The sequence below is a fragment of the Alternaria hordeiaustralica genome (assembly GCF_023758085.1).
Source record: "Alternaria hordeiaustralica strain BMP 2776 chromosome Unknown scaffold_1, whole genome shotgun sequence".
NCBI lineage: Eukaryota > Fungi > Ascomycota > Dothideomycetes > Pleosporales > Pleosporaceae > Alternaria > Alternaria hordeiaustralica.
In genome coordinates this window covers 2,002,272-2,026,562 of record NW_026056773.1, presented here as the reverse complement: position 1 = coordinate 2,026,562, position 24,291 = coordinate 2,002,272, and the positions used below count along the sequence as shown (strand labels likewise).

The window sequence follows — 24,291 nt, the reverse complement described above, 5'->3', positions numbered from 1 at the left end:
GCACGTGTGCTGCTCACCAAGGTTCGCCCTCGGAACCAGGGAAAGAATATCTCAAAAATAGACACATCAAACGTCTTACACTACATTAGTAGAGAAAGAGCGCTTATTCTGCATGTGCACTTACAGGGGCTGCGAATTGAAGAAAACGGGCGAAGTCGGGAATGTGGCGGTGGTGAGCCAATAGACTCTGGGTAACTGCATGATGAGTTACGCTGACAGCTTTTGGCTTCCCGGTAGAGCCGGAGGTGTATAGTACATAGGCCAGATCCTTGGTGTTTGGTCGCCGCAAATCGATTATAGGCTGGTCCTCGCGGTCGCAGAGTTCTTTGTCAACCGAGATTACATCGATATTGATCGCTGCTCGTATCCGCTCATCTAGAGTCGAAGATGTGATGAGCAGGTCGGCGGAAATATCATCGAGGATAAACTTCAGCCGCTGTGTAGGTGTATCGAGATTAAGAGAACAGAATGCCTTTCCCGCCTTCAAGATGGCCAAAAGAACGATATACAGTTCTGGGGACTGTGGTAGGAAGACCGGAATGACAGGCGAGGCACTTTCGAGCTTTGCCAGTCTTTCTGTGATACTGCCAGCCAGGGCATCGCTTAGACTATGCAAGTCCTTGTAGGAGAACTTCCGCCTTTTCGATCCATATTCCAGGAAATCGATAGCAGTTGCATCGTGATCAAGTGGACGTACAAGCTCGTGGAGAAGGTCTGGCCCGCTCAAGATCGAGGGCCGCTGATTAAGTACCGACAGTCGTTGGTTCCCGCCGCTTTCTTGAATCATCTTGCGTTAAATTGTTAGATATGTCGACCGATGGCAACGGTTACTGGTAGAACATTCGAGTCTATGTCGTCCCTAGCGATACGTCCATGAATTTCCCGAAGAAAGAATTGCAAAAAATGCACTCGATATTGCTGGACGGGAATCTGCAGAATGCGATGCTTGATCGCAGGTTTCGATGATGAGAAACTGAGGCACGATGATTGGTCGAAGGTCTTCAAGTACCTTGAGACCAGTACACACAGGGGTGGCGCACGTGAGAACGGGTTCCAGCACTCTGTACTTGGGTAGCGCGTTCGACACTTGACGACGGAGTGTGCAGTGCTCCGGTGTAAGCAAGCAGGCAGCAAGCAACCTTCAAGAAGCGACCTCCAAGAACGTATCGCGGTCGCCGAATTCCAAATGGTCGAATAGTGCTAGAATCAAAAGTCGAGAAAATCCAAGCTGGGGCGTGCACTGATCCGATGATTTCTGGTGTCGCGACTCCGTGATGTTGAGCGCGTTGTCCGTAGATGCAGCGTCATACATCCTGGTTGAGTGACAAGTGGACGTGTCATTCGACAAGCGGCGCGTAAGATCTGATACAGTAAATCAGACGCGTTTGGCGGCGGCTTTGCAAGTGGGCGAAAACGGGAGCAAAAACTGTTCGAGACAAGACTAAATCGAGACTGAAAACCGAAGCTCCACCTCAATCATGCTAGTCCAGAGTAGTAGCGTAAAGTGGTGGACGTAAAGAGCGTAGGCGCGTCTCCGATAACGACAAGGCCGTCGCGGTGGCTGGTTGGGCGTCGTTGTTCCATAGCCTCTTTGCCATTGCCCCACAGAGAGCGCAGCTCATCCAACTATTAAAAAAACTAGCCTAACTATTGCTAAGACTTCTTTTAGGCTAGCGCTTACTAGCATAAATACTATATAACATATTTACAAGTTATTATAGCAGAAATAGAAAAGAGTAAGTAAAGAAAATATATTAGAGTATTGCAGTTCTATTATTACTAATTAAATTATATACTAAACACAATATAAACGTATTACGCTAGAGTAGTATATTAGTATAAGTATTAGTAGAGATACTTTAGAGGCCTATAGCCTAGTTAAAGTAAGTATAAAAAAGATAAAAATTCTTATTATTATCTTTATTCTTTTAGAAGTTATACACTATAATATATTAGTAGAGCGTATTAAATATGTTTTAAGAAAGCTTACTATAGCTAATAATATAGTAGTTAGCGCAGAGGTTAAAAAAGGTATAAATATTAAGTATACCTTTTATAGTAGTAAGATAAAGCTAAGAATTGTAAGTATAAAAACGCGTAGTAAATATATAGAGAATATGTTACTTATTCTTAAAGATAACTATTTTAATAGTAGACTAGGTTTATAAGGTACTAGACCTAGGCTAGAATATTTTATTAAACTAAAGCATTGTCTTGTACTTATTTAAGTAGGCAGTTATACTTAAAGTTATAGTTATCTATTAAGATCTAATAGAACTCTAAAATATATTAGAATTATAATTATATTATGTTTTGCTAATAAAGAAAAAAGGCAAAAAAAAAGAAAGAAAAAAACTTTAAGAATAAAAAAAAAGAAAAAAGTAGAAAGAGAAAAAGACTTAGAAGAGAAGAGGTATATGTTATAAATATATAGATAACATGTTTATATACTCTTTTTACTATAGATAAAGGTAGTACTAGGTCTTTTATCTAGAGAGTAAGTATTACTCTAAATAATAGAGCTATACTAGTTAATATAGTAAGTTATAAGAGAGCTATAAGAACCTATAACAGCCTAAATATATTAGCGATATATAGAAAATATATTTTAAAAACTTATACTATAGAGAGTTTTATTCTCTAGAGCGTGCCTATAGCGCTGCTTAGCGTATTAAATTAAGATCTTGCTATTAGCGTTCTTTTTAAAGAGTAGGTATAGAAGAGGCAAAGTAGGTAGAGTAAGGTAGGCGTAATAGGCAGGCTAAAATATATTAGATACGTCTTCTAGTTATATTTATATAAAACTTACATAGTTTACTATAGCGCTAGAGCTTAGAGAGAGTAAATAACTATAATTAGCTATCTTATTAAGAAACGTGTTACTATCTTATTAATAACGTGTTACAGAAAGTAGTAGTAATTTAAGGTAGTAGTTAGTAGGTAATAAAGTTAGTAGTAGCTAAAAAAAAGCTATTACGTTATAATTGTAATATTATTATATTTTGCTTAAACTTACTTAATCTATAACTAATACGCTTAGCGTTATATAACCTAGGTAGCTATAGAGTATATGCGCAGCTTACGCGTAGCTACGCATAGATAGAAATACTAAAACTTATACCTATTACTAAGTTAAGCAGTAAAACGCGCTAATAACGCGTTTATATAACGTTTCTTATAGATATATTAATCTAATTATAGAAGTATATAATATTATAATAATATATTAAAAAGAGAAGCTAACTATCTATCTAGAAAAGTAAAGTATCTTCTTAATTAGTAGAAGACCTCTAAATAATACTCTATAATATGTAAGTAACGCGTTTACTAGAGAAATAGGTTTACTAACTATTTCTCTTCTTTAATTTGTAGGTTTTATATTAGATTAGAAGCTTCTAGTTTAAAAGTAAGCGCCTAACCTTATTTAAATTTACTTATATATGTTAGCAACGTAGTTACTACGCGTTAGAGAAGATATATATATTACTCTTCTTCTACTTACGCTTTAAGTTAGTAGACTTATAGAGTAGAATAGAAATTAAAGCCTCTATAGTCTTCTTCTACGCTTTATCTTTCTTTCTCTTATATATTACTCTTATTAGAGACGTAGCTAGTAGAGTTAATACAGAACGTATAGTAGATATATTTATATTATCTTTAGCTTTACTCTATAGTAAGATATTATACTTAGAGCTATCTACTTATAGAAGCTTATAGTCTAAGTCTAGAGAAGCGCGTTCTTAGAGTAGTAGAGGTTAGTTTAGCTAGAGTAGTACTTTATGCTATACCTTAGCCTATACCTTAGCTAGCAAACGTAATAGAATTATACTAGAAATATGTTCTAGTAGGTCTTTTGCAGATACTCTAAGAGTAGAGTCTCTTAGTAAAATAATACCTCTAAAGAAGAATATTACTTTTCTTTTTTACTTTATTAATAATTACTCTATAGGTATAGGCGCTACTAGGTAGTTAGAGTAGTATTTTTTAACGTAGTTTACTAGCGTACTATAGTTACTAAACTACTACTATAACGTTGTAAGTACGTATTCTATATATAATTTTAGCGTACTTATACTACAAAGCAGCCTATTAAGCTAGTAATAGTAAGCGTAATAGAAGATTTCTCTCTAGTAGATAAGGTAATACCTACTTCTATTCTGTTTACTAAATAGTAGTGTCTCTTAAGAAAGAACACTAAGTTAGCTATACTATAGATAGTTATTCTAAATATAATTAAATTATGTTAGAAACGCGTTATTAGAAGACTTATATACTAATACATAGTCTTAAGTTCTATAGTAGAGTAAAGAGAGAAGGTAGAGAGAGAAAAAATAGTAGTAGGTAGGCGCTTAACTCTAAAGAAAGGTAAGAGGCTAAGCTAGCAAGAGAAAATTTATTACGCCTTGCTATATTAGGTAAAGATTAATATAGGCTTAGATTGTGCATATAACGTATTTCTATTACGTTCTACTAGCTAGTATTCTGTCTATAGACTCTAGTATATATAGTAACTATACTAGATTGTAATTAGAACGCGTTTATAGTATAATTTAGCTAAAGTTATCTCTCTAAAGCTACTACCTATGCTTTTCTAGTTCTACCTTGTATTTCTCTAGTTATAGCCTTTGCTTTTATAGCTTTATCTTCTTCTTCTTAATTTTTAAGAGCGCTCTTCTCTCTATAATAGCCTAGTTACTTTTAAGTACCTACTACCTAAGAGCTTAAGAAGAGTTAGGCCTAAAAGCGTATTAGAAATATAATAAGAACGCAATATAGTAGATCTACTCTAGGCTAGCTTCTAGTGCTAGAGAGAAGCAAGCTAAAGAAGAGTAGGCTAGAGAAGAGTAGGCTAGAGAAGAGCGCCTGCAGCCTCTGCCTCTTAGTTATCTACTCTATATAATAAAACTAGATAAATTAGCCTACTCTAAGATACTATTATTATTATTAATAATAATAAAGTTCTAGTACTCTAATTTCTACTCTAAACTTAATAAGACTGCGTATAAAATATATTACACGCAGTAGACTTACTCTCTTTTTCTATAGCCTTAAAGTACCTCTATATATAACTATAGCGTAATTTATTCTTATAGTAGACGCTATAGACTATTTTTACTTTATATTTCTCTATATTCTAGAGGTCTTACTTATAGAAGCTATAATACGTTACTAGTACATTCTTAATATATTTAAACGTACTTATATTAGAATAGCCTTAAGTAAAGTCTTATTAATTCTATTATAATATAACTTTATACTAGCTTACTTAGCTACGTTAGAAGTGCGCTCTAATAAGTTCTAAATACATTACTCTATATAGTTATTACACTTTACAAGACTACTTATAATAACAAAGTATACCTTATAAGCTACCTAATCTATAACTACCTTAGATTTATTCTCTACTATATTATAAGAACGTATTATATTTATAATTAAAAGAAGTTTTATACCTTACAGAAGCCTAATATAAGTATAATACTTATCTAGTAATTTGTAATAAAGAAGAGCTTTTATACGCTTCTAAATAGAGTATTTTATATACTTTGCGTTAGAAATAGTGTAGTTAATACTATAGAGAAAGTAAGCTTTATACAGGTAAACTATGTAGAGATAATACTATTTCTATCTATAGTTAACTTCTAAAAATTCTTAGAGAAAGAGTCTCTAGCCTATAGAATTATGTTAGTAACGTATTCTTAACGCAATCTAGTAGAATATAACTAACTTTATAACTATTTATTATCTATATTAATAGTAATACTTATAATACTATCTCTATAAAGATAGTAGAAGTAAATTAGCTTTTCTAACGCCTCTAAATAGAGCTTAAAGAACTTAGTAAATGCCTCTATATATATTTCTATAAAATTAATATCTATAATAACCTTTCTAAGAGAGATTACTATATTATATTTAGAATATATTATAGGCGCATTAACGTACTTTTATCTATATTTTATAGTATCTTTATTAAAGATAGTAAAGAGCAACTTAGACTACTTACTATAGATACACTTATATAATATATCTATCTAGAACGTATTTTATTAAAGTAATAGAGAGGCTTACTTATTAAGAAAGTAGTATATAAATATACTATTATTAGTAGAGTATATTTGTTAGATATACGCCTATATTATATTAGAAACACGTTTCTAGCGCGTTACTAGCTACTTACTATAGCTAGGTCTTAATGCTTAGTTCTAAGCTTATATACAACGCCTTTTACACTAGAGCTATAGAGGTATATTATAGCTTTATAAGTTTTAAGTAAGCTTCTAATTTTATTCTTATTTATTAGCATAACACATATCTTCTTAATAGACCTAAAGCCTTTACTTTTAATCTATACCTAGACTTAGAAAAACGCTAAAGCCTTAGCTAAACGTAATTAGAATATTATTATAACGTATTATAGAAGTGTAGAGAGTAGACTTACTATGTATAAGGCCTAGAGTTAATATAGAAAGAATAACTATAAGAAGCTTAGCCTTTAGGTCTTTGCTTAGAATTAAAGAAAGAAGAGAAATATATATATACTCTCTATAATACGTTACAATTATATATAGATAAGATACTAGATCTACTAGAATTATAATATAGTACTTAGCTTTATTATACGCTTATTTAACTAGCTACCTATCTTTATAAAAGTAGTTATATTCTAAAACGTATTATAAACGTGCGCTAAACGTAATATAGCATAAAGTTACTTACTATACCTTAGAGTTCTAGTAGATATTAACACTATAGTATTATATACTCTTTTATTATCTTTCTCTACTAGAGAGCTATTATTAAATAAGTTCTTAAGGTATTCTAGGTCTATTTTAGAACTAATAGCGTAAAAGATATACTTCTTAGTATATCTAAGTTTATATATCTAGGCTATACACTTAATAAACTAAGGTTTATTACTAGTAAGACTTTGCAACTTAGTTACTACGTATTATAAACGTATTTCTATCTATAGTGTCTCTTACTTTATATTACTATTAGAAGTATATAGGTTTATAGTTTAGTTACTAGTTACTATAAGATCTACTACTTATAAAGTATTTAAAGGTTATAGCGTAGAGCTTTTAAAGTTAGTAGAAGCGTGTTAAGAATATATTATGTATACGTTAAACGTACCTAGCTACCTACTTCTAGCAAGTTATTCTATTATTAGGTATAATAGTGTCTCTTAGGCTTTTAAGTATATTCTCTATCTTAGGTATAATTTTAGAATAATAATAAGCCTTAAGTAGCTTAGTAAGCGTAGTATAATACTTAATACCTATATAAATATACTTCTAACGTTATATAATTATATTTAAGAAAAGTAAAGAGAATATACGCTTTTTATATTTCTAGGCCTTTCTATATTAGAACTAGATTATATTAGAAATATATTAATATTATATTCTTAGGCCTCTTATATTAATAGCCTTACCTAAGGCATCTTTCTATATTATATAGGTAGGTAGTAAGTAGATAATATATACGTAGCTACCTAGTATACTTTTAAGCTATATTAGTATACTTATAATATACTTATATAATATTACTATTAGGCCTAGGCTACTATTACTACTTATAAAGAGTAGAATAGAGTTCTTCTAAATTGTGTTAAGAACGTAATATAAAGACATTATAGGTAGTATATAGGTTAAATTAGCTTAGAGTTACTTTTTTTATTTAGTGTATTATTAGCTATTTTAAGGTTTAAGAAAGCTATATCTAGGTCTTTAAACGCGTTCTTAAAAAGTAGTAAAGGTACTTTAAGCTACTTAGCGTTAAATACTAGTAGAGAAGGTACTAGCGCCTTTATAGTTTCTATAAAGATAAGATATAAATATATTATTAATACGTTCTAGAGCTAGATTTTAGTTTTCTTTTATATATAGTACGCTAAGCTATATAGAGAATAATTTTATCTAATCTAACTATTGCTTACGCCTTATTCTGCCCCTAATAACCCTAACTAGCTAGCGGCTATAGTCACCCACAAAAATCTAATGGTCGGATGAGGTGTAGCCACTGCCCCACGCTATGGAGCAGAATCAGTTTGTCAAGCGCAAACGCGTCGTGCGCAAGATTCTGTCGCAACGTGGTGGTGGACGCGACCTCGGAGCTGTGCCGCTGCTTGGTGGGGAAGACGCGGCCGGGCATGCCGCCGAAAATCCCGTGCTTGCGTGACATGCCAGGCGGGTCATCCCCTGAGCAGAAATTATCAGATGCAGCAGCAGGCAGTCTACCCCTGACCTGACTTCACGTCGCCGCTAGCCCAGCCCTACAACTGCTGCTAGGGATGCACGCTGCACGCGTCCGTCAGGCTGTCACCCGACTGCCTAATGTGAACTCACCTGCTGCAGCCCGATGACAGAGTATATATGGTAGGCCTTACGCATGCGGCCTCTCCAGATGCTCAGAGAGTCGCTGGTTGTCGCTGCCCTTCTGGTGCGTGAACATGTTGCAGGGCGGCCATCTATGACCATGCCAAGACTCTAATTTAGTCCTGCGCTCCTACCACGTCTTCCGTGTTGGCCATGGATGTGACATCAACAACGCTGAATTATCAACATCGCCTCCATGGCATCCTCGCTCATTCTAGTCCACAGTCGCAAGTTTATCGCTGCATCTCTCGCTCGCTAATGCTCATCTGAGCAGCAGCCGAGCACTGCACACCCGCAATCGCATTGCGCAACGCCAGGCGCGCGCCACAATGCCCGACTATCACGACGATGACAGCTCCGAGAGCCAACCCCTTCTGGATTCCGAAGAAAGTGAAATTGAGGATGAGCCCTCTGTCCGCCACAGTACGCAATGGGAAAGGCATGTAGAACCGTCGTTAGCGACGGTTCAGCCTCAGGCTTTTGAAGGTCCCACCGTCTTTCGTCAACGATTCATCCGCCAAATCCTTGGCTTGAACAAAACCTCCTATTTTGCACTCTACAGGCAGCTGGATGATGTTGGCTCCAAGCTGATTCTGATTTTGGGCATCGTAACTGCGATTCTGGCCGGGCTGCCGCTTCCTCTGATAGGTGTCGTGCTTGGGCGCATTATCAACAACTTCCCACCCAACCCAGACGAGCTGGAGCATCTCTTGTTCCGTATGATGTCAGTCGCAGTCGGGTATTTTGTCATTACCTGGGCTTGGGCGGTTTGCTGGGCTGTCATAGGAGAACGCGTGAGTAGGAAAACAAGAGAAAGACTTTTGCATCGTGCTTTAGGCATGGACATGACCTACTATGGTGCGTAGATGCCCGAGAAATGCCTCGCATAGACTATGTATTGACTCGATTTGCCTTTCGTAGACACCGTCTCGCCTGATCTTTCTAGTATTCTCACAGAGAAGACACAGACCATTCAACTCGGTACCTCGGAGAAGGTGGGCCTCTTCATCGCATCCATAAGCTACTTCATCTCCGCATTCACTGTGGGTTTTATGCTAAACGCAAAACTGACCGGAGTAATGTAACTATCATCATCGCTGTCATGTCAAGAGAGAATCGTTAACATAGCTACATAGGTTCGTCACGGTTATACCTTCAATGGCATTCGTTGTCTATTTCGGTACTAAACAAGTTTCCGATCTCGCCAAGCAGGCTGCACAATACACCGAGAAAGCTGCCTCGGTCGCTGAGAGTGCTATCCGCGCAGTACAGATCGTGCAGGCGTTTGGCCTGTTCGAGCAGCTTAGCGAGGAACACGTTCATCACCTTCGATCTGCCTTGCGGGTTGGAATCCGGAAGAGCGTTGCAGGAGCTGTCATGCTTGGCTCGGTTTACTTCGTTGCATATGCGACCAACGCACTTGCTTTCTGGTACGGTGATCGCTTAAGAGACGGCAGCGCTGAGGCTGGTACCATCTATGCAGTCGTCTTCCTCATACTAGACGCTTCTTTCGTCGTCGGGTCATTCGGTCCATTCATTCAGACATTTGCAATGGCCGCCGCCGCTGGGGCTGCGGTAATGGATGTTCTCGATCATCCCACGTCCGATATCGATGTCTATTCCCCAAAGGGAAAGCCGGCGGACAGGACACATTTCGAACAGGATCTGGTGCTTTCATCGGTGTCATTTGTATACCCAGCTCGTCCTACTGTGCGAATCCTCGACAGTATCAATTTACGCATAAAGCCTGGGCAAGTCACGGGTCTAGTTGGACCGTCCGGCTCGGGAAAGGTAATCATCAACTTTCGACTAGCACAAACCATTGGCTAACCTCACTTCTTCCTAGTCTACTATTGCATCCCTGCTTTTGAGGCTCTACGATCCAACTTATGGCGCCGTAAACCTCGGCAACGACAACTTGAAGTCATTCAACGTCCACAGCCTGCGGACACACATCGCACTCGTCACTCAAAATCCGGTTCTCTTCACTGGAACAATACTGGATAATATCAAGCATGGTATCCCAAGTGCCGAAAGAGAACGATTGACTGAAGACGAGATTCTTGCTCGGTGTGAGGCGGCGGCGACAGAGGCATATTGTGATTTCCTAGACCGACTTCCTGAGGGCATACACACAAAGATCAGTTCCGGACCCCAGTCTCAACTTTCCGGAGGCCAAAAGCAACGTATAACCCTCGCGCGTGCGCTTGTGGGTAACCCGTCCCTGCTTTTACTGGACGAATTCACAAGTGCCATGGACGGTACAAGTGAAGCGATCGTTTTGGAAAATCTACGTCGTTCTTCAGCCAACGCCAACCGAACCACCATCATAATTGCACATCGTCTGGCAACTGTTCGAGATGCTGATCGTATCGTGGTCATGAAAGACGGAAGTGTAGAAGAAGACGGGCGCCATCAAGATCTTCTCAAAAAGAACGGCATCTACGCAGAGCTTATCAAAGCACAACAATTCGAAAAAGGGCGGCCTTCAGCAACTTCATCGATTCGATCTGCTGCCAGCTCTACGCACAAAGAGCATGGAGAGTCTTCAGGCGAATCAAACAATGCCTCCCGGCCGGTTTCAGCATCACAAACCGACGCGCCAAAGATGAGTGCTTTGACATTAATTCGCAGATCGTTGGCATTGAGCCGCCGTGAAACGCCAGCTATAATTGTCGGTTTGATCTCCTCCGTCTTCAGTGGTGGAGTCATCATCGGAGAGGCGCTCATATTTGGCAACTTGGTTGAGCTCTTGAATGACACGTCCGGCTCGGACGATCTCACGAGGAGAATATCTTTCTACTGTTTGCTTTTCTTCGGACTGGCAATCATCGCTCTAACTTCACACTCTTTCGGCAAAACTGCTTTCGGCATGGTCTCCGAAAACCTTACCTTACGAGTCCGAGATCTATCTTTCCGGACTATCTTGCAACAAGACATTGCCTGGTTCTCTAAGCCTGGTCATTCTCATCACGCTTTAATGTCGCGTCTGAACTCTGATAGCGGCAGTATTAGTGGTCTATCTGGTGTCATACTCGGAACCGTCTTCTCCATTGCGACGTCTGTTCTTGGCGGAATTGTTCTGGCCCATATTGTGGCATGGAAAATCGCCATTGTTCTACTGGCGGCTGTACCTGTCATGCTTCTAGCTGGATTCCTGCGCCTTCGTATCTTGGCTATGGCCGAAGAGCATCATCAGACGGCTTACAATGACGCTGCAGCCCTCGCTTCCGAAGCCACTTCTTCTATGCAGATCGTTGCAGTTTTTGGCTTGGAATCGCACTTCCTGGATGGTTACCGAGAAGCAATCAGAAAGCCATACGAGGAGCACCTCAGGTTCAGCGTGCTTGGCAACATTTTACTCGCCTTTTCACTCTCGGTCACATATTTCGTCTACTCTTTGGCGTACTGGTGGTAAGCATATATGTTGATGCCGCTTCCATCAGTCACATGCTAATTGATGCGACAGGGGGTCTAAACAAGTGCGCAACGGTAACTATAGTCAACGAGAGTTCTTCATTGTACTCCCTGCGCTTCTTTTTTCTGCACAATCCGCAGGTCAGCTCTTCAGCTTGGCACCCGAAATAACTCGGGCCAAGGCCGCAGCGCAGAATGTATTCTCTCTACATGACGAGAAGCCGTCGATCATCACAGATTTGAGGCCTTTGGAATCCGCTACCACCACTGCATCCAATGGTAGCGCTTTGTTGTCTGGCCCTTCAGCATCGTATGGAACATTTGGAGTGCGTGGAGAACTGGAGTTCCGTAACGTCAGTCTCTACTATGAGAGTCGGCCTAATGTTCCCGCCTTGAACAACGTCTCATTTCAGATTCGCCAGGGCGAAAACGTAGCCTTTGTCGGTCGTTCCGGTAAGTCAACGAGGTCGTCGCACGATAAGTACTGACTTCGTCGCCAGGCGCTGGAAAGTCGAGTACAATTCATCTGATAGAGAGATTCTTCGATCCAAATGCTGGACAAGTGTACCTTGATGGGCAAGACATACGCCAAGAACCCGTTCGAAACCATCGTGCTCGCCTAGCACTTGTGGTAAGTTACCCATTCTCGTTCAGATCAACACACACTTCATTCTGTTACATTTCAATCGAGCGTGGGGCTCTTCATGGGGCGCCTTTCATATGAAGATGGCTGACACCCAGCAGGAGCAAGAGCCAGATCTCTTTCCAGGCTCCGTGAAGTTCAATATCGGACTGGGCGCTCGGCCAGGTACCGCAGTCGCCGATGAAGATATACAACGGGTGGCCAAAGAATGTGAGCTTCACGACTTCATCATGAGCCTTCCAGAGGGCTACAACACGGAAGTCGGTGCACATGGCTCCAAACTCTCAGGCGGTCAGCGCCAACGCCTTGCTATCGCCCGAGCTCTCATACGTGATCCCGAGATCCTACTTCTCGATGAAGCGACATCGCAGCTGGACGCCAATACCGAGCGCGACATCCGAACGGCTATCGCCGCTGCCTCCAAAGGACGAACTACCATCATGATAGCACACCGATTAGCGAGTGTGCAATATGCAGATCGTATCTTCGTGTTTGATGGCGGTCGTATCGTTGAGCAGGGCAGACACGATGAGCTCGTAGCCATGGGAGGCATTTATGCTGCCATGGTCGCAACACAGGAGCTGGATTAGGTGCTCATTTATACACTTGATCGACCTTTCATTTCGCAGTCTCCTCGGACCGGTTCGTCTCTTCGATGCGTGTTGATTAGGCGACTGGCGCATTGTAATATGCGTATGTACCAGTACCCTCATGTTTTGACTACCTATAGGAGCACCCCTCGCATTTCGAAGGCGTTGAACAATGTTTGTTCCTGTACCATCATAGTTACTTTCATAATTAATTAATGCTTCTTGCGTCAAGCATGGTACATGCGTTTGCTCCTCAACCTGCCTAGTTCGCGCTGGTGCATCCTCTTCAGTACATGTTGCCGCGTTTGCATGCTAACGAAATGGTATGCTCACAGTGGGCCCTAGGATGGAACATGGACGAATGCATTTATCCAAATGAGCGCACTGTTCCGAAGACTGGCCGGTGCAATCTTTTCGTTCCACAGCTATTCACAAAGTCAACGCTTCTGCTCTGCGCATGTCCTGTTTCTCTTACCGCATATTGCTCTCAGCGATGCGAGGGCGACTTGACGGGCGGAAGATGGCGTCTTCGAGCGCCTCGTTCGTCATCAGCTTGCTTCACTATGCGCTAGCACGACGTGCTTCTGGACCTTGGAATGATCGGCGGCTGCGGCGTGCTAACCGAGCCTAGTAGCAACGCCGGAACATGCAGTTGATGGTGGTGTCGTTGGGCGTGCACCAGTAAGACCGAGGCCGCTCCGAACTCGCAAGAAATCTCTTCATCTAATCTGATCGATTGATTCATTTTCATCTGATAACTTTTACTCCGCCAAGCGCGCATGTTACCCACGACCCCACGGAGACTATACTCGATCGCGTCGCTCGACGCAACTACAGGACAAGCGCTGCGGGGCACGTCTGAAAATTTTGCCTCCGTCATACGCTTTACCAGTGCCGAAAAAGCTGTTGCTCGACGGGCTATGCTCCGTCATCTTATCAGATGGCGCGTCCGAAGATCAGTGACATGGGGGTTGTGCTGCCATCACCTGCTTAGCGAACCACACATGGTGACACTAGGTTGGAACGGACCGTCAGGGTCTGCTCTTACGAAGTGACATCGGACCATTCTCTGACGAGCATCGCGGCCGCTGCCGATCGACATGGATGGGCTACACGCAAGAACGGATCCTGGGCACGGCCATGGTCAAGGTACAACTCATGGCCGCCGTCGTGACCTTCTCCCATAACCTGACGACGGTATCTACGTTGACCATCCAGCGAGTGAGGTGCTTCTTGTGATCTTACAATTGAGCGATCAAATAGGTACGTTGCTGTCATCAGTCTTTTCGTATTGTTCATCTGCGTCAAGTGTAGACGTCATTGTTTATCACATGAATCCGCTGACTGTCGGCTTTCCACTTACAGCTCCGCGACTCAAGCTTCTTGACGCCTGATTGCCCAGTTCAAAAAGAACCCAATTTGAAGCGTCGGTGACAGTTGTCAGTGTACGTAGTCCCGCCAACAGTTGCGCACAGCGCGACACGAGCTCGCGAAATGTGTGCCAGCAATACTAACAGAAGAAGTATACCTCGTAGTGACAACCCGCGAACGTATCGCAGATATGAGTCCTCACGCCGAAATGTCATCGAGCACATCCGAAGGGCCAGCCCCAGCCATTCAACGAGCTTTCAACGGTTTCCTGACCGAGAACCTTAATGAAAGCCATCTTCCCACGATTGAAAACCGCTCACACCTCCGATACACTGCAGAAGAAGAACTGCACGACCTTATATGTGTCGGTTTCGGTCCAGCGTCACTAGCCATTGGTGTGGCTCTGCATGATGCTCTGGATGGGACTGATCCTTCCCTGGTGGATGTTGCGGGCCTACAAAGCAGACCACCAAAAGTCGCGTTTCTCGAGAAGCAGTCGCAATTCGCGTGGCACGCTGGCATGCTTCTACCGGGTGCGAAGATGCAGATCACATTCATGAAGGACATGGCCACCATGCGAAACCCGAGAAGTGAATTTACCTTCATCAACTATTTACACCAGAAGGACCGCTTAGTAGAGTTCGCAAACCTGAACACTTTCCTACCAGCTCGTGTGGAGTACGAGGACTACATGAAGTGGTGCGCTAGCTGGTTCGAAGAGGTGGTAGCCTACAGCCAGGAGGTTATCAAGGTCATGCCCGAGAAGTCGCCAAATGGCGAGATAACCACGTTCACCGTCGTCTCGCGCAACACCCTGACAGGACGCATCGAGTCGCGGAGAACCAAGCATGTCGTCATCGCGGCGGGTGGAAGACCCAATATTCCTGCGCCATTCCCGTCAAACCATCCCAAGGTTGTCCATTCGTCAAAGTTTTCATACATCTCGAAGGAGATCTTGAAGGATCACAGCGCACCTTACAGTGTGGCAGTAGTCGGAAACGGCCAGAGTGCCGCTGAGATCTTCGACTTCCTACACGCAAACTACCCCAACTCGCGAACACGAATGCTGATCAAGGGAGGAGCCCTGCGACCAAGCGACGACTCACCATTGTAAGTGAGAGATGACTGTTGCCGGACTGCCTCGCTAATATACCAGTGTCAACGAAATCTTCAACCCGTCGCGAACAGACTGCACATACGCACGCGCCCCTAAGCTTCGCGCAACTACGCTGCTGGAGGACAAGGGCACGAACTACGGCGTCGTCCGCCTTCCGCTTCTCGAACACATCTACGAGACCCTATACCTACAGCGCATCCGTCATGGTAACTCGCCCGCCGAGGAAGAGAACTGGCCGCACAGGATCATGCCATACCGTCGCGTAACCGATGTGACCGACTCCCCAGTTCGGCCGGGTGGTGTACGCCTTCAGGTACAAGACACCAGTCCATTATATTTCTCGGAGTGTGCGGGTGCCCAAGAAAGGCAGGAGACATTGGATGTCGATGCCGTCTTTGTAGCGACAGGATACCACAGGGACCTGCACGAGACGCTGCTCAAGGACGCAAGGCACCTAATGCCCGGTGGAGAGCTAGAGGGCGCCAAGTGGCAGGTGCAGAGGGACTACAAGATCAACTTCACCGAGAAGAGTGTTGGTGACGATGCCGGTGTTTGGCTGCAGGGCTGCTGTGAGACTACGCACGGTGTAAGTATTGCCTGGGCATGTTGCGAAGAGAAAGATGTGCTAATTGTGTGACAGTTGAGCGATACCCTTCTTTCGGTGCTTGCGACGCGTGGAGGTGAGATGGTGAGGAGCATCTTTGAGAGGCCTGCCACGTGGGACAACGGCGACGTGTTGGGCGGGTATGAGATGCGCGAGTAATGGATGGTTCGTCGGTGGATTCCATGTAACTAGGCACACTCCTCTTCCAGCTGCACATACTACTATGACGTCTTTGGTCACGCCAGCTTTTCGCCCAGCCATGTCCAATTTCGTTTGTCGTTCCAATTGCACATGTCGCTTGCACTTGCTGCGGTCCGCGGCGGGTGTTGTGAGGGAAAAAAGCAACGCTTATTTGAATTTGATATCGGTGCCTAGGGCATCCAGGGTCGCGCCTGCCTGTTTGAGGACCCTGAAGAAGGAGGCAGCCCAAAGAAGCTGCAGTCGACACAACGAGAAGCTGCGCGGCGACCGTCGTGTGCCTGCTGTATGCGTGATAATAATGAACAAAACGGCAGAGAAAGGCAGCTGCAGCCCGCACAGTGAATGACGGCAGTCACCCCACGATGATGGGCGCGAGGAGGCTGGCCGCTTTGGTCGCTAGCGCAACCAAGGAAAGAGCCCAATTCCATGGATGTTGCAATGGCGCCGACATCAGCGCTACGCTGACCTTGAAGCCATCCTTTCCCTCTGCCTGTGCATATTCTCCTCTGCGCTTCCCGTCCGCGCATTTCTTCCCTGCGGCTGCTCCAGGCCCTGCTGCGACAGCGTACAGCCGCTGACCACGTAACACCACCCCGCAACCGCCAAACGCTCCAAGCCCGTCACCCCGAGTCCCGTACGGCCACAACAAGCGCGCTCCCCTCGAGCCCACGCCTCTTGCACCCACGACTCCAGCGCTGCGCCGCAGTCACCGTCCGCCGTAGCTCGATCCTCTCCATCAGCGGGCGCGTATCCTCGGCATGCAACACCGGCAGTGAGGACTGATTGGCGTCTCTATCCGCGACACCGTCGCTCTACACCCTTAGCCCTCGCTGCTCCCGGTTGCCATGGAACCGCAGTGGACTGCCTACTCGGAGGCACCGGGTAATCGCTACTCGCACAGCATGGCCCCGTCTCCGCACGCCTCGCGGGACGCCAGCGTGTCTTCGCAGGTCAAGCCGGACCCCTACGCAACGCCGTCACGACAGAATTCAATGCCTTTGCAATCGCCTGGCGGCACTGCTAGCCGAGGCCCCGAGTACAACGACGGCGATGGCGATGTTCCCATGGAGGACGCATACAAGCCGCGGCTGAACATGGCGCGCCCTACGCAACAGCAGAGGCAATCGCAGCAGTTCCTCCAGCAAGAGGAGAGTGCCGCCGCCCGCAGATACTCGCCCATGAACCTTTCACCTACCTCGCCCTACTCGGGCGGTGCGCAGCAGGGCGGACAGAACTACACCAGCTTTACCCCTCAGGCCCAAGCGCAGACGCAAGCCAGCCGGCAGAGCCCGACGCGCAACAATCCCTATATGTCGCCGCCCAACAACTACTATTCTCCGCCATGTAGGTTCAGCCTGTGCTTGGATGTTCACATGCCTTGGCCCCCAGTACTGACAGTCTCGCTTTAGCCTCCCGACCGCATGCCCCTCAACTGCCGCCTCTACAGTCCAACATGAGCCCCGAGAGTTTCTACCCGCAATCTGCGACGGCGCAATTGAACGCGGTATACAACAGAGACGCTCGATCGCCGCGCGCCTCCTCCAGCTCAAACCCCCCACAGCTGCCTCCGCCAGGCCGAGGGCCAGTACCAAAATTCGAAAAGTGTGTCAACACTGCCGATTTGCAACCTAAGATCAATGCCCAGCCGCCCTTTCGTCGCGCAAATCCTGAGGGCGGCTTTATTAGCGTAAGTCGAACAGTGTGGGCGACAGCTTCCATACTAACAGAACGTCTAGCCCCTACAAGCGCTCACTGCCCACCTGCCCATGACCTACAAGCTGTGCAACGGCGGCTTCAACTACCAATCGTCGCGCAACCCTCGCCGAGTCCTCACGAAGCCGAGCAAGGGCGTCAAGAACGACGGATACGACAACGAGGATAGCGATTACATACTCTACGTAAACGACATTCTTGGGTCAGAGGAATCAGGGCACAAGAACCGCTATCTGATTCTAGATGTGCTAGGTCAGGGTACCTTTGGGCAGGTCGTCAAGTGCCAGAACTTGAAGACACAGGAGGTTGTTGCGGTCAAGGTTATCAAGAACCGGACAGCATACTTCAACCAGAGTATGATGGAAGTGTCGGTGCTTGATTTGGTCAGTATTCACCTACAAAGACGCAGGACGGCTCTAACACGGCGCAGTTGAACAAGCAAATGGACAAGAACGATGATCATCACCTTCTGCGGCTGAAAGACACCTTCATCCACAGGCAACATCTGTGTCTGGTCTTCGAGTTGCTCAGCGTCAACTTGTACGAGCTGATCAAACAAAATCAGTTCCGTGGACTGTCCACAACCCTGGTGCGCGTGTTCGCACAGCAGCTGATCAATGGTCTCGCATTGCTTGGAAAGGCAAAGCTGATACATTGCGACTTGAAGCCCGAGAACATCCTGTTGAAGAAGTACGTAACATGTCTGACATTTGCGCGCGTCCACTGACCTGTTGCTAGCCTCGAGAGCCCAATCATCAAAATCATCGATTTCGGTTCCGCATGCGACGAACGCCAGACCGTGTACACGTACATCCAATCGCGATTCTACCGATCACCCGAAGTTCTGCTTGGTCTGCCGTATTCAGCAGCGATCGACATGTGGTCATTGGGTTGCATTGTTGTCGAGTTATTCCTCGGTCTGCCTCTGTTCCCAGGCTCGTCTGAGTACAACCAAGTGTCAAGGATAACGGAGATGCTGGGGCTACCACCGCATTGGATGCTCGAAATGGGCAAGCAATCAGGAGAGTTCTACGAGAAGTCGCAGGATGAGTATGGTCGCAAGCAATATCGGCTGAAGTCAATGGAGCAGTACTCACGGGAACATGGCACGAAGGAGCAGCCCAGCAAGAAGTACTTCTCTGCCACAACCCTGCCCGACATAATTAAGAATTATCCCATGCCGCGGAAGAACATGAAGCCAAACGAGATCGAGCGAGGTAAGCAGGCCAACAGACTGTGTCACCTTCACGGCTAACATCTCATAGAAATGGCCAACCGAGCGGCCTTTATCGACTTTGCACAGGGACTGCTGAATCTCAACCCACTAGAACGTTGGACCCCTGCGCAGGCCAAGTTACATCCGTTCATAACCCAGGCCAAGTTCACTGGTCCATTCGTACCTCCCATGACTCTAAAGTCTGGCTCAAGCAGGTCGCCTGCCCCCGGTGTTCAGGAACAGCAACGATACGAGGGCATGAGCAGACAGCGACAGCAGCAGCAACAACAGGCCGTCGCGCAACAGCAACAAGCGCAAGCAGCCCAGCATGCTGCGTATGCGAACATGCAGATGAACCAATATGCCGCTGCACAAAGCCCGCAGGCTCAGCAAAACCCCTACAACATGTACGGCCCGAACCACCAGGGCGCTCCTCCACCATATCCTGCACAGACAGCACAATACGGTCAGCCGATGAATATGATGCAGCCACAACAGCCACGGCAATACAACCAGCCCCAGAACCTGTATGCCCAAGCTACTACCCGCGCTGGGCGGCAGCGAGCAACGACGATGGATCAACAGCAGTCGGGACAATCCGGTATCCCCCCTGCCCTTCAGAGGGTCATGAGCCACCTCGATCCCAACGCGCCTGTTCGTCTGCAACCATCACCGGCATACTACCCACCGCCACCTGATGGTGCCCCTGAAAGCGCGAGCAGCGCCGCCAGGAGAAGGGGGTCAAGGGCAGGCAATTCAAACCGCAACCAGAACTTTGTGCGAAACTTGGAAGACCGGACGCTTGAAGAAGGTTTTATGGGTCAGAATCATTGGCAGTGACGGGATGGCTTCGACGAGTAGTTCTCATATTACGAAAACAACCCACTGCACCACGTAGAGTTGCGACAGTGGATGAGTCGCGGCGTTCTGAGTTCTCCTTGATGCACGTTTCCCTCGGAGTGCTTCCGTCAGTATCGTTGCCCAAGACTGAGATAGGGAACATGTCGCTGTCGACAGGTGGAGCAGGACTCGGATGACCGCGCAGGCCGCACATGTTCCCCACGATCTGCTCAAATTGTACCACGCTCTGACGATGCACAGCGCTCTCAACTGGCTTCTGACAGGCTCTCTGCTGGGCCAGATTGATGACTCACGGCCTGCACTGGGAGTCACTGAGCGAGAGAAGCTGGGTGTTGATTGAATGGTATACAACGGGGCGGACCAGATGCATGTTCAACAGCTTGGCTGGGGTCGCTAGATGTCGAGCGATGACTCAAACGTCCTCAGCAGTCGGGGAGGCGGTGGATGGCAGCACATGTACTTTTATTAGCATTCTCATAAACCTGTTCGGCTGTGTTCATGGCCGCAAAAGCGTGTGTGTATACTTTCAGCCGCGATGCTCGTGATGGGGTTAGAGGATGAATGAGCTCGGTGTAGGCTGACTGTGCTATTGAATAACTAGTAGTGAACGCAAGCAATGAATGTCGAATACCAACGCTTTAGACGTGGTGCAAACTTCCGTGGTTAGAGTGACTGCCCTAGCGTATGGTGGTGAAGGCGTTCGCGTCTGCTTAGGGTTAGGCGCGGGGCACACAGTCATGGCTTGGCGCTGGCTCGAAATTCGGCTCCGGAAAGTTCAACCAAGGCGGCAGTGACTCTGGTCAACCCACACGGCGCCCGCCACACATATTACCCTCGACCCCTCCGGCAAATCCCTACTCTCGAGCACTGCAACCATGGCGTCGCGATTCTTTGCCGCCAGCGACAGCTCCTCGGACGAGTCCAGCGAGGAGGAGCTCTACTCCAACGACGAGGAGTCTGAGCAGGAAGACAGCGACAAGGACTCGGACGAGGAATCCGATGACGACGACTCGTCCGACTCTGGATCCGAAACCGGAGCCAACCGCTTCTTGAAGGATGCCTCGAGCGACAGCGACAGCGACGACGAGGATGTGAACAAGGTGCTGAAGAGTGCCAAGGACAAGCGCTTCGACGAGCTCGAGGCGACCATCCGGCTCATTGAGAACGCGCAAAAGATCAACGACTGGGCTGTCATTTCCGAACGTACGTCCAATTCCGAAGTGGCTCTGGGCATGGCATAGAACATGGTGGCGGGGTACACAAACAGTGCTGACATGCGTTATACAGAGTTCGACAAGCTCATCCGCCAGGTGCCTACTCTGACCAAGCAGAACGATGGCAAGGTTCCCAAGCTGTACATCCAGGCTGTTGCCGACCTCGAGACGGTTGTCCTGGAGACCCACGAGAAGCAGAAGGTCACTCCCAAGAAGATGAACGCTGTCAACGGCCGTGGTTTCAACGCTGTCCGCCAGAAGATCAAGAAGCACAACCGTGATTTTGAAAAGGACATCAACGCCTACCGGGAGAACAAGGAGGACTTTATGCGCGAGGAGGAGGAAGTTGTTCAAGCACCCAAGGAAAAGAAGAAGAAGAACAAGATCCCTCAACTCGGCACCGAGGTCGTTGAGGAGGCCACTGACGACGGCTTCATCACAGTCGGAGCTGGTGGCAAGGCCGTCCTGTACACAGCTGAGGGTATTCTCAAGCACCTGCGCGCCATTGTCGAGCAGCGTGGTCGCAAGAATTCGGACAAGCTGGAGCACATCCGGACACTGGAGAAGTTGTTCGACGTCGCCGTCAATGACTACCAAAAGGTCCGCGTTCTTTTGACCCTCATCTCGACGCGCTTCGATTTGACGTCTGGTACTGCCAGCCACATGCACCAAGATCAGTGGAAGCTGTGAGTACCTTTGGCCTGACATGTTTGCCATTTGCTAACATAACGCAGGGCCGACCAGGAATTCGGAAAGCTCCTTGAGATTCTTGAGAACAGCAACGAGATTGTTGTCATTGAGAACGCCGAGGAGTGGGAGGACGACGAGAAGCTGCCCACCATCACACCCGGCGAGATCTTCCGCATCCCAGGAAGCGTCGTCTCTTTCGTTGAGAGGCTCGACGACGAACTCACCCGCTCGCTGCAGCACATCGACCCACACACTTCCGAGTACATTGAACGGTTGACCGACGAGGCTCTGCTGTACGCTCAGCTGGTGCGCACCCTGGTATACGTTGAGAGCATGAAGAAGAACCCAAGCCTGGAACTTCCACAAGAGCCATTGAACCGCATTGTTATGCGGAGATTGGAACACGTCTACTTCAAGGTAAGAAACACGCCGTTTTCTGCTTTCTATGCTAACGTCCATAGCCCTCCCAAGTTATCACTATCCTCGAGAACAACGTCTGGAAGGCGATCCCGGAGAGCCTTGACTCCGAGATCACCCCCCGCGCCATCTCCAACGACACCGCCTCCCTCGTACAAACTCTTTGCACATACCTCTTCCAGAACAGTGAGGGCATCATCCGCGCTCGCGCCATGTTGTGCCAGATCTACTTCCTGTCTCTGCACGACCAGTACTACAAGGCTCGCGACATGATGCTCATGTCGCATTTGCAAGAGACCATTAGCAACTTTGACGTCAACACACAGATTCTCTTCAACCGCGCCCTGGTCCAAGTCGGTCTCTGCGCGTTCCGTGCCGGTCTCGTCTACGAGGCACAAACCTCGCTGCAGGAGATCTGCGGTAGCAACAGGCAGAAGGAGCTGCTTGCACAAGGTCTGCAGATGCAGCGATACTCCCAGATCTCGCCCGAGCAAGAGCGTCTCGAGCGTCAACGGCAACTTCCTTTCCACATGCACATCAACCTTGAGCTGCTAGAGTGCGTCTACCTGACCTGCTCCATGTTGCTTGAGATTCCTCTTCTCGCACAGCTTGGCTCCTCGCCCGACCTGAGGAAGCGAGTCATCAGCAAGACCTACCGCCGTCTCTTAGAGTACCATGAGCGCCAGATCTTCACTGGTCCTCCTGAGAACACGCGTGATCACGTCATGCAGGCGTCCAAGGCACTGTCTGCTGGTGAATGGAAGAAGGCAGCGGAGTTCATCAACTCGATCAAGATCTGGGAGCTCATGGCCGACTCGGAGAAGATTAAGGAGATGCTTTCCTCGCAAATCCAGGAAGAGGGTCTCCGGACATATCTCTTCACATACGCACCTTTCTACGACACGCTATCCATCACCACACTGGCGGGTATGTTCGAGCTGTCGGAGCGCAAGGTCTCCGCAGTCGTCTCCAAGATGATTTCACACGAGGAGCTCGCTGCCGCTCTCGACCAAGTCAACTCCGCCATCATCTTCAGGAAGGGTGTTGAGCTGTCAAGACTACAGACCCTCGCGCTCAGCCTGTCAGACAAGGCATCCGGTCTCATCGAGTCGAACGAGAAGACACTGGAGCAACGCACACAAGGAACCGCCAACGCCTTTGAGAGGCAAGGTGGACGTGGCGGTCGTGGTGGCCGAGGAGGCGGCCGTGGTGGTGGTGGTCGCGGCGGAGGTGGACCACGGGGCGGAAGGAATCAACAGTTCACTGGCGGTGCTTTGGGACGTGCGATCCAGGCTTAGACGTAGATACCTCGTCTTCTAGGAGGCAACGTAGGGTCATGGGCGGCGAATACGGTTTTGTCGGACTACACCTTTGGTAGCTCCGTGGTAATGCGAATGCTTTTCAGCTAGATCATGAGAGCGAATGCAGGAATGAAAAGTACGCAAAAAGCACATCATGTTCGTGGCCGCGTAGTTTTGACTACCTTGGTGGTTGATGGATGTGTGAATAAAATGTATATGATCGCAATTCCGACAGTTTCCAACAGACTTTGATGTGACTTTGTGTAGCCATCCATTCTTCGAGTTCGTTGAAGTGCCTAAATATAAGGCGACGAAGTGGAAATTTGCCCTAGTACAGTTGTGCTCTATTGGATGTGTTGAGTAGTGTGCAGAAACGCACGTCGATCAAAAGCGAATTAAATACTCTAGAGGGAGTAGAATGAGAGCGATAGATAATGTGATAAGGAGTCTTCCGTATCTTCTGCGAAAGTGTTCAAGAGCACATGAACGATATGTCAACTTACGGGCTTCACGTGCTGTATAGATCTTAGCACGTATAACTTAAGTTCAAAAGCA

General features: G+C 46.5%; 5 protein-coding genes across 5 annotated transcripts; 4 read left to right on the top strand and 1 right to left on the bottom strand.

Moving 5' to 3' along the window:
* Window positions 1-103: 103 nt before the first annotated feature.
* Window positions 104-787, bottom strand: NPS2_1 (putative NRPS-like protein biosynthetic cluster; the record flags this gene model as incomplete). Its single annotated transcript, XM_049383253.1, has 1 exon — window positions 104-787. The coding sequence occupies one exon, from the start codon at window positions 785-787 to the stop codon at window positions 104-106; it is 684 nt and encodes a 227-aa protein (XP_049248771.1).
* Window positions 788-8,710: 7,923 nt separating this feature from the next.
* Window positions 8,711-13,031, top strand: J4E84_000614 (uncharacterized protein; the record flags this gene model as incomplete). Its single annotated transcript, XM_049383252.1, has 7 exons — window positions 8,711-9,239; window positions 9,303-9,462; window positions 9,518-10,172; window positions 10,228-11,795; window positions 11,851-12,251; window positions 12,299-12,429; window positions 12,543-13,031. The coding sequence occupies 7 exons, from the start codon at window positions 8,711-8,713 to the stop codon at window positions 13,029-13,031; spliced, it is 3,933 nt and encodes a 1,310-aa protein (XP_049248770.1).
* Window positions 13,032-14,592: 1,561 nt separating this feature from the next.
* Window positions 14,593-16,282, top strand: SIDA2 (L-ornithine N(5)-monooxygenase; the record flags this gene model as incomplete). The annotated part of the gene is made up of 3 exons (XM_049383251.1): window positions 14,593-15,512; window positions 15,559-16,105; window positions 16,160-16,282. The coding sequence occupies 3 exons, from the start codon at window positions 14,593-14,595 to the stop codon at window positions 16,280-16,282; spliced, it is 1,590 nt and encodes a 529-aa protein (XP_049248769.1).
* Window positions 16,283-17,169: 887 nt separating this feature from the next.
* On the top strand, window positions 17,170-20,093 carry J4E84_000612 (uncharacterized protein; the record flags this gene model as incomplete). The annotated part of the gene is made up of 6 exons (XM_049383250.1): window positions 17,170-17,668; window positions 17,734-18,011; window positions 18,061-18,420; window positions 18,468-18,727; window positions 18,776-19,254; window positions 19,303-20,093. 6 exons carry the CDS (start codon window positions 17,170-17,172, stop codon window positions 20,091-20,093), a joined length of 2,667 nt encoding a protein of 888 aa, XP_049248768.1.
* An 896-nt stretch (window positions 20,094-20,989) lies between these two features.
* NIP1 (Translation initiation factor 3 subunit c) lies at window positions 20,990-23,733 on the top strand (the record flags this gene model as incomplete). The annotated part of the gene is made up of 4 exons (XM_049383249.1): window positions 20,990-21,317; window positions 21,402-22,014; window positions 22,063-22,435; window positions 22,480-23,733. 4 exons carry the CDS (start codon window positions 20,990-20,992, stop codon window positions 23,731-23,733), a joined length of 2,568 nt encoding a protein of 855 aa, XP_049248767.1.
* Between the last annotated feature and the right edge of the window lie 558 nt (window positions 23,734-24,291).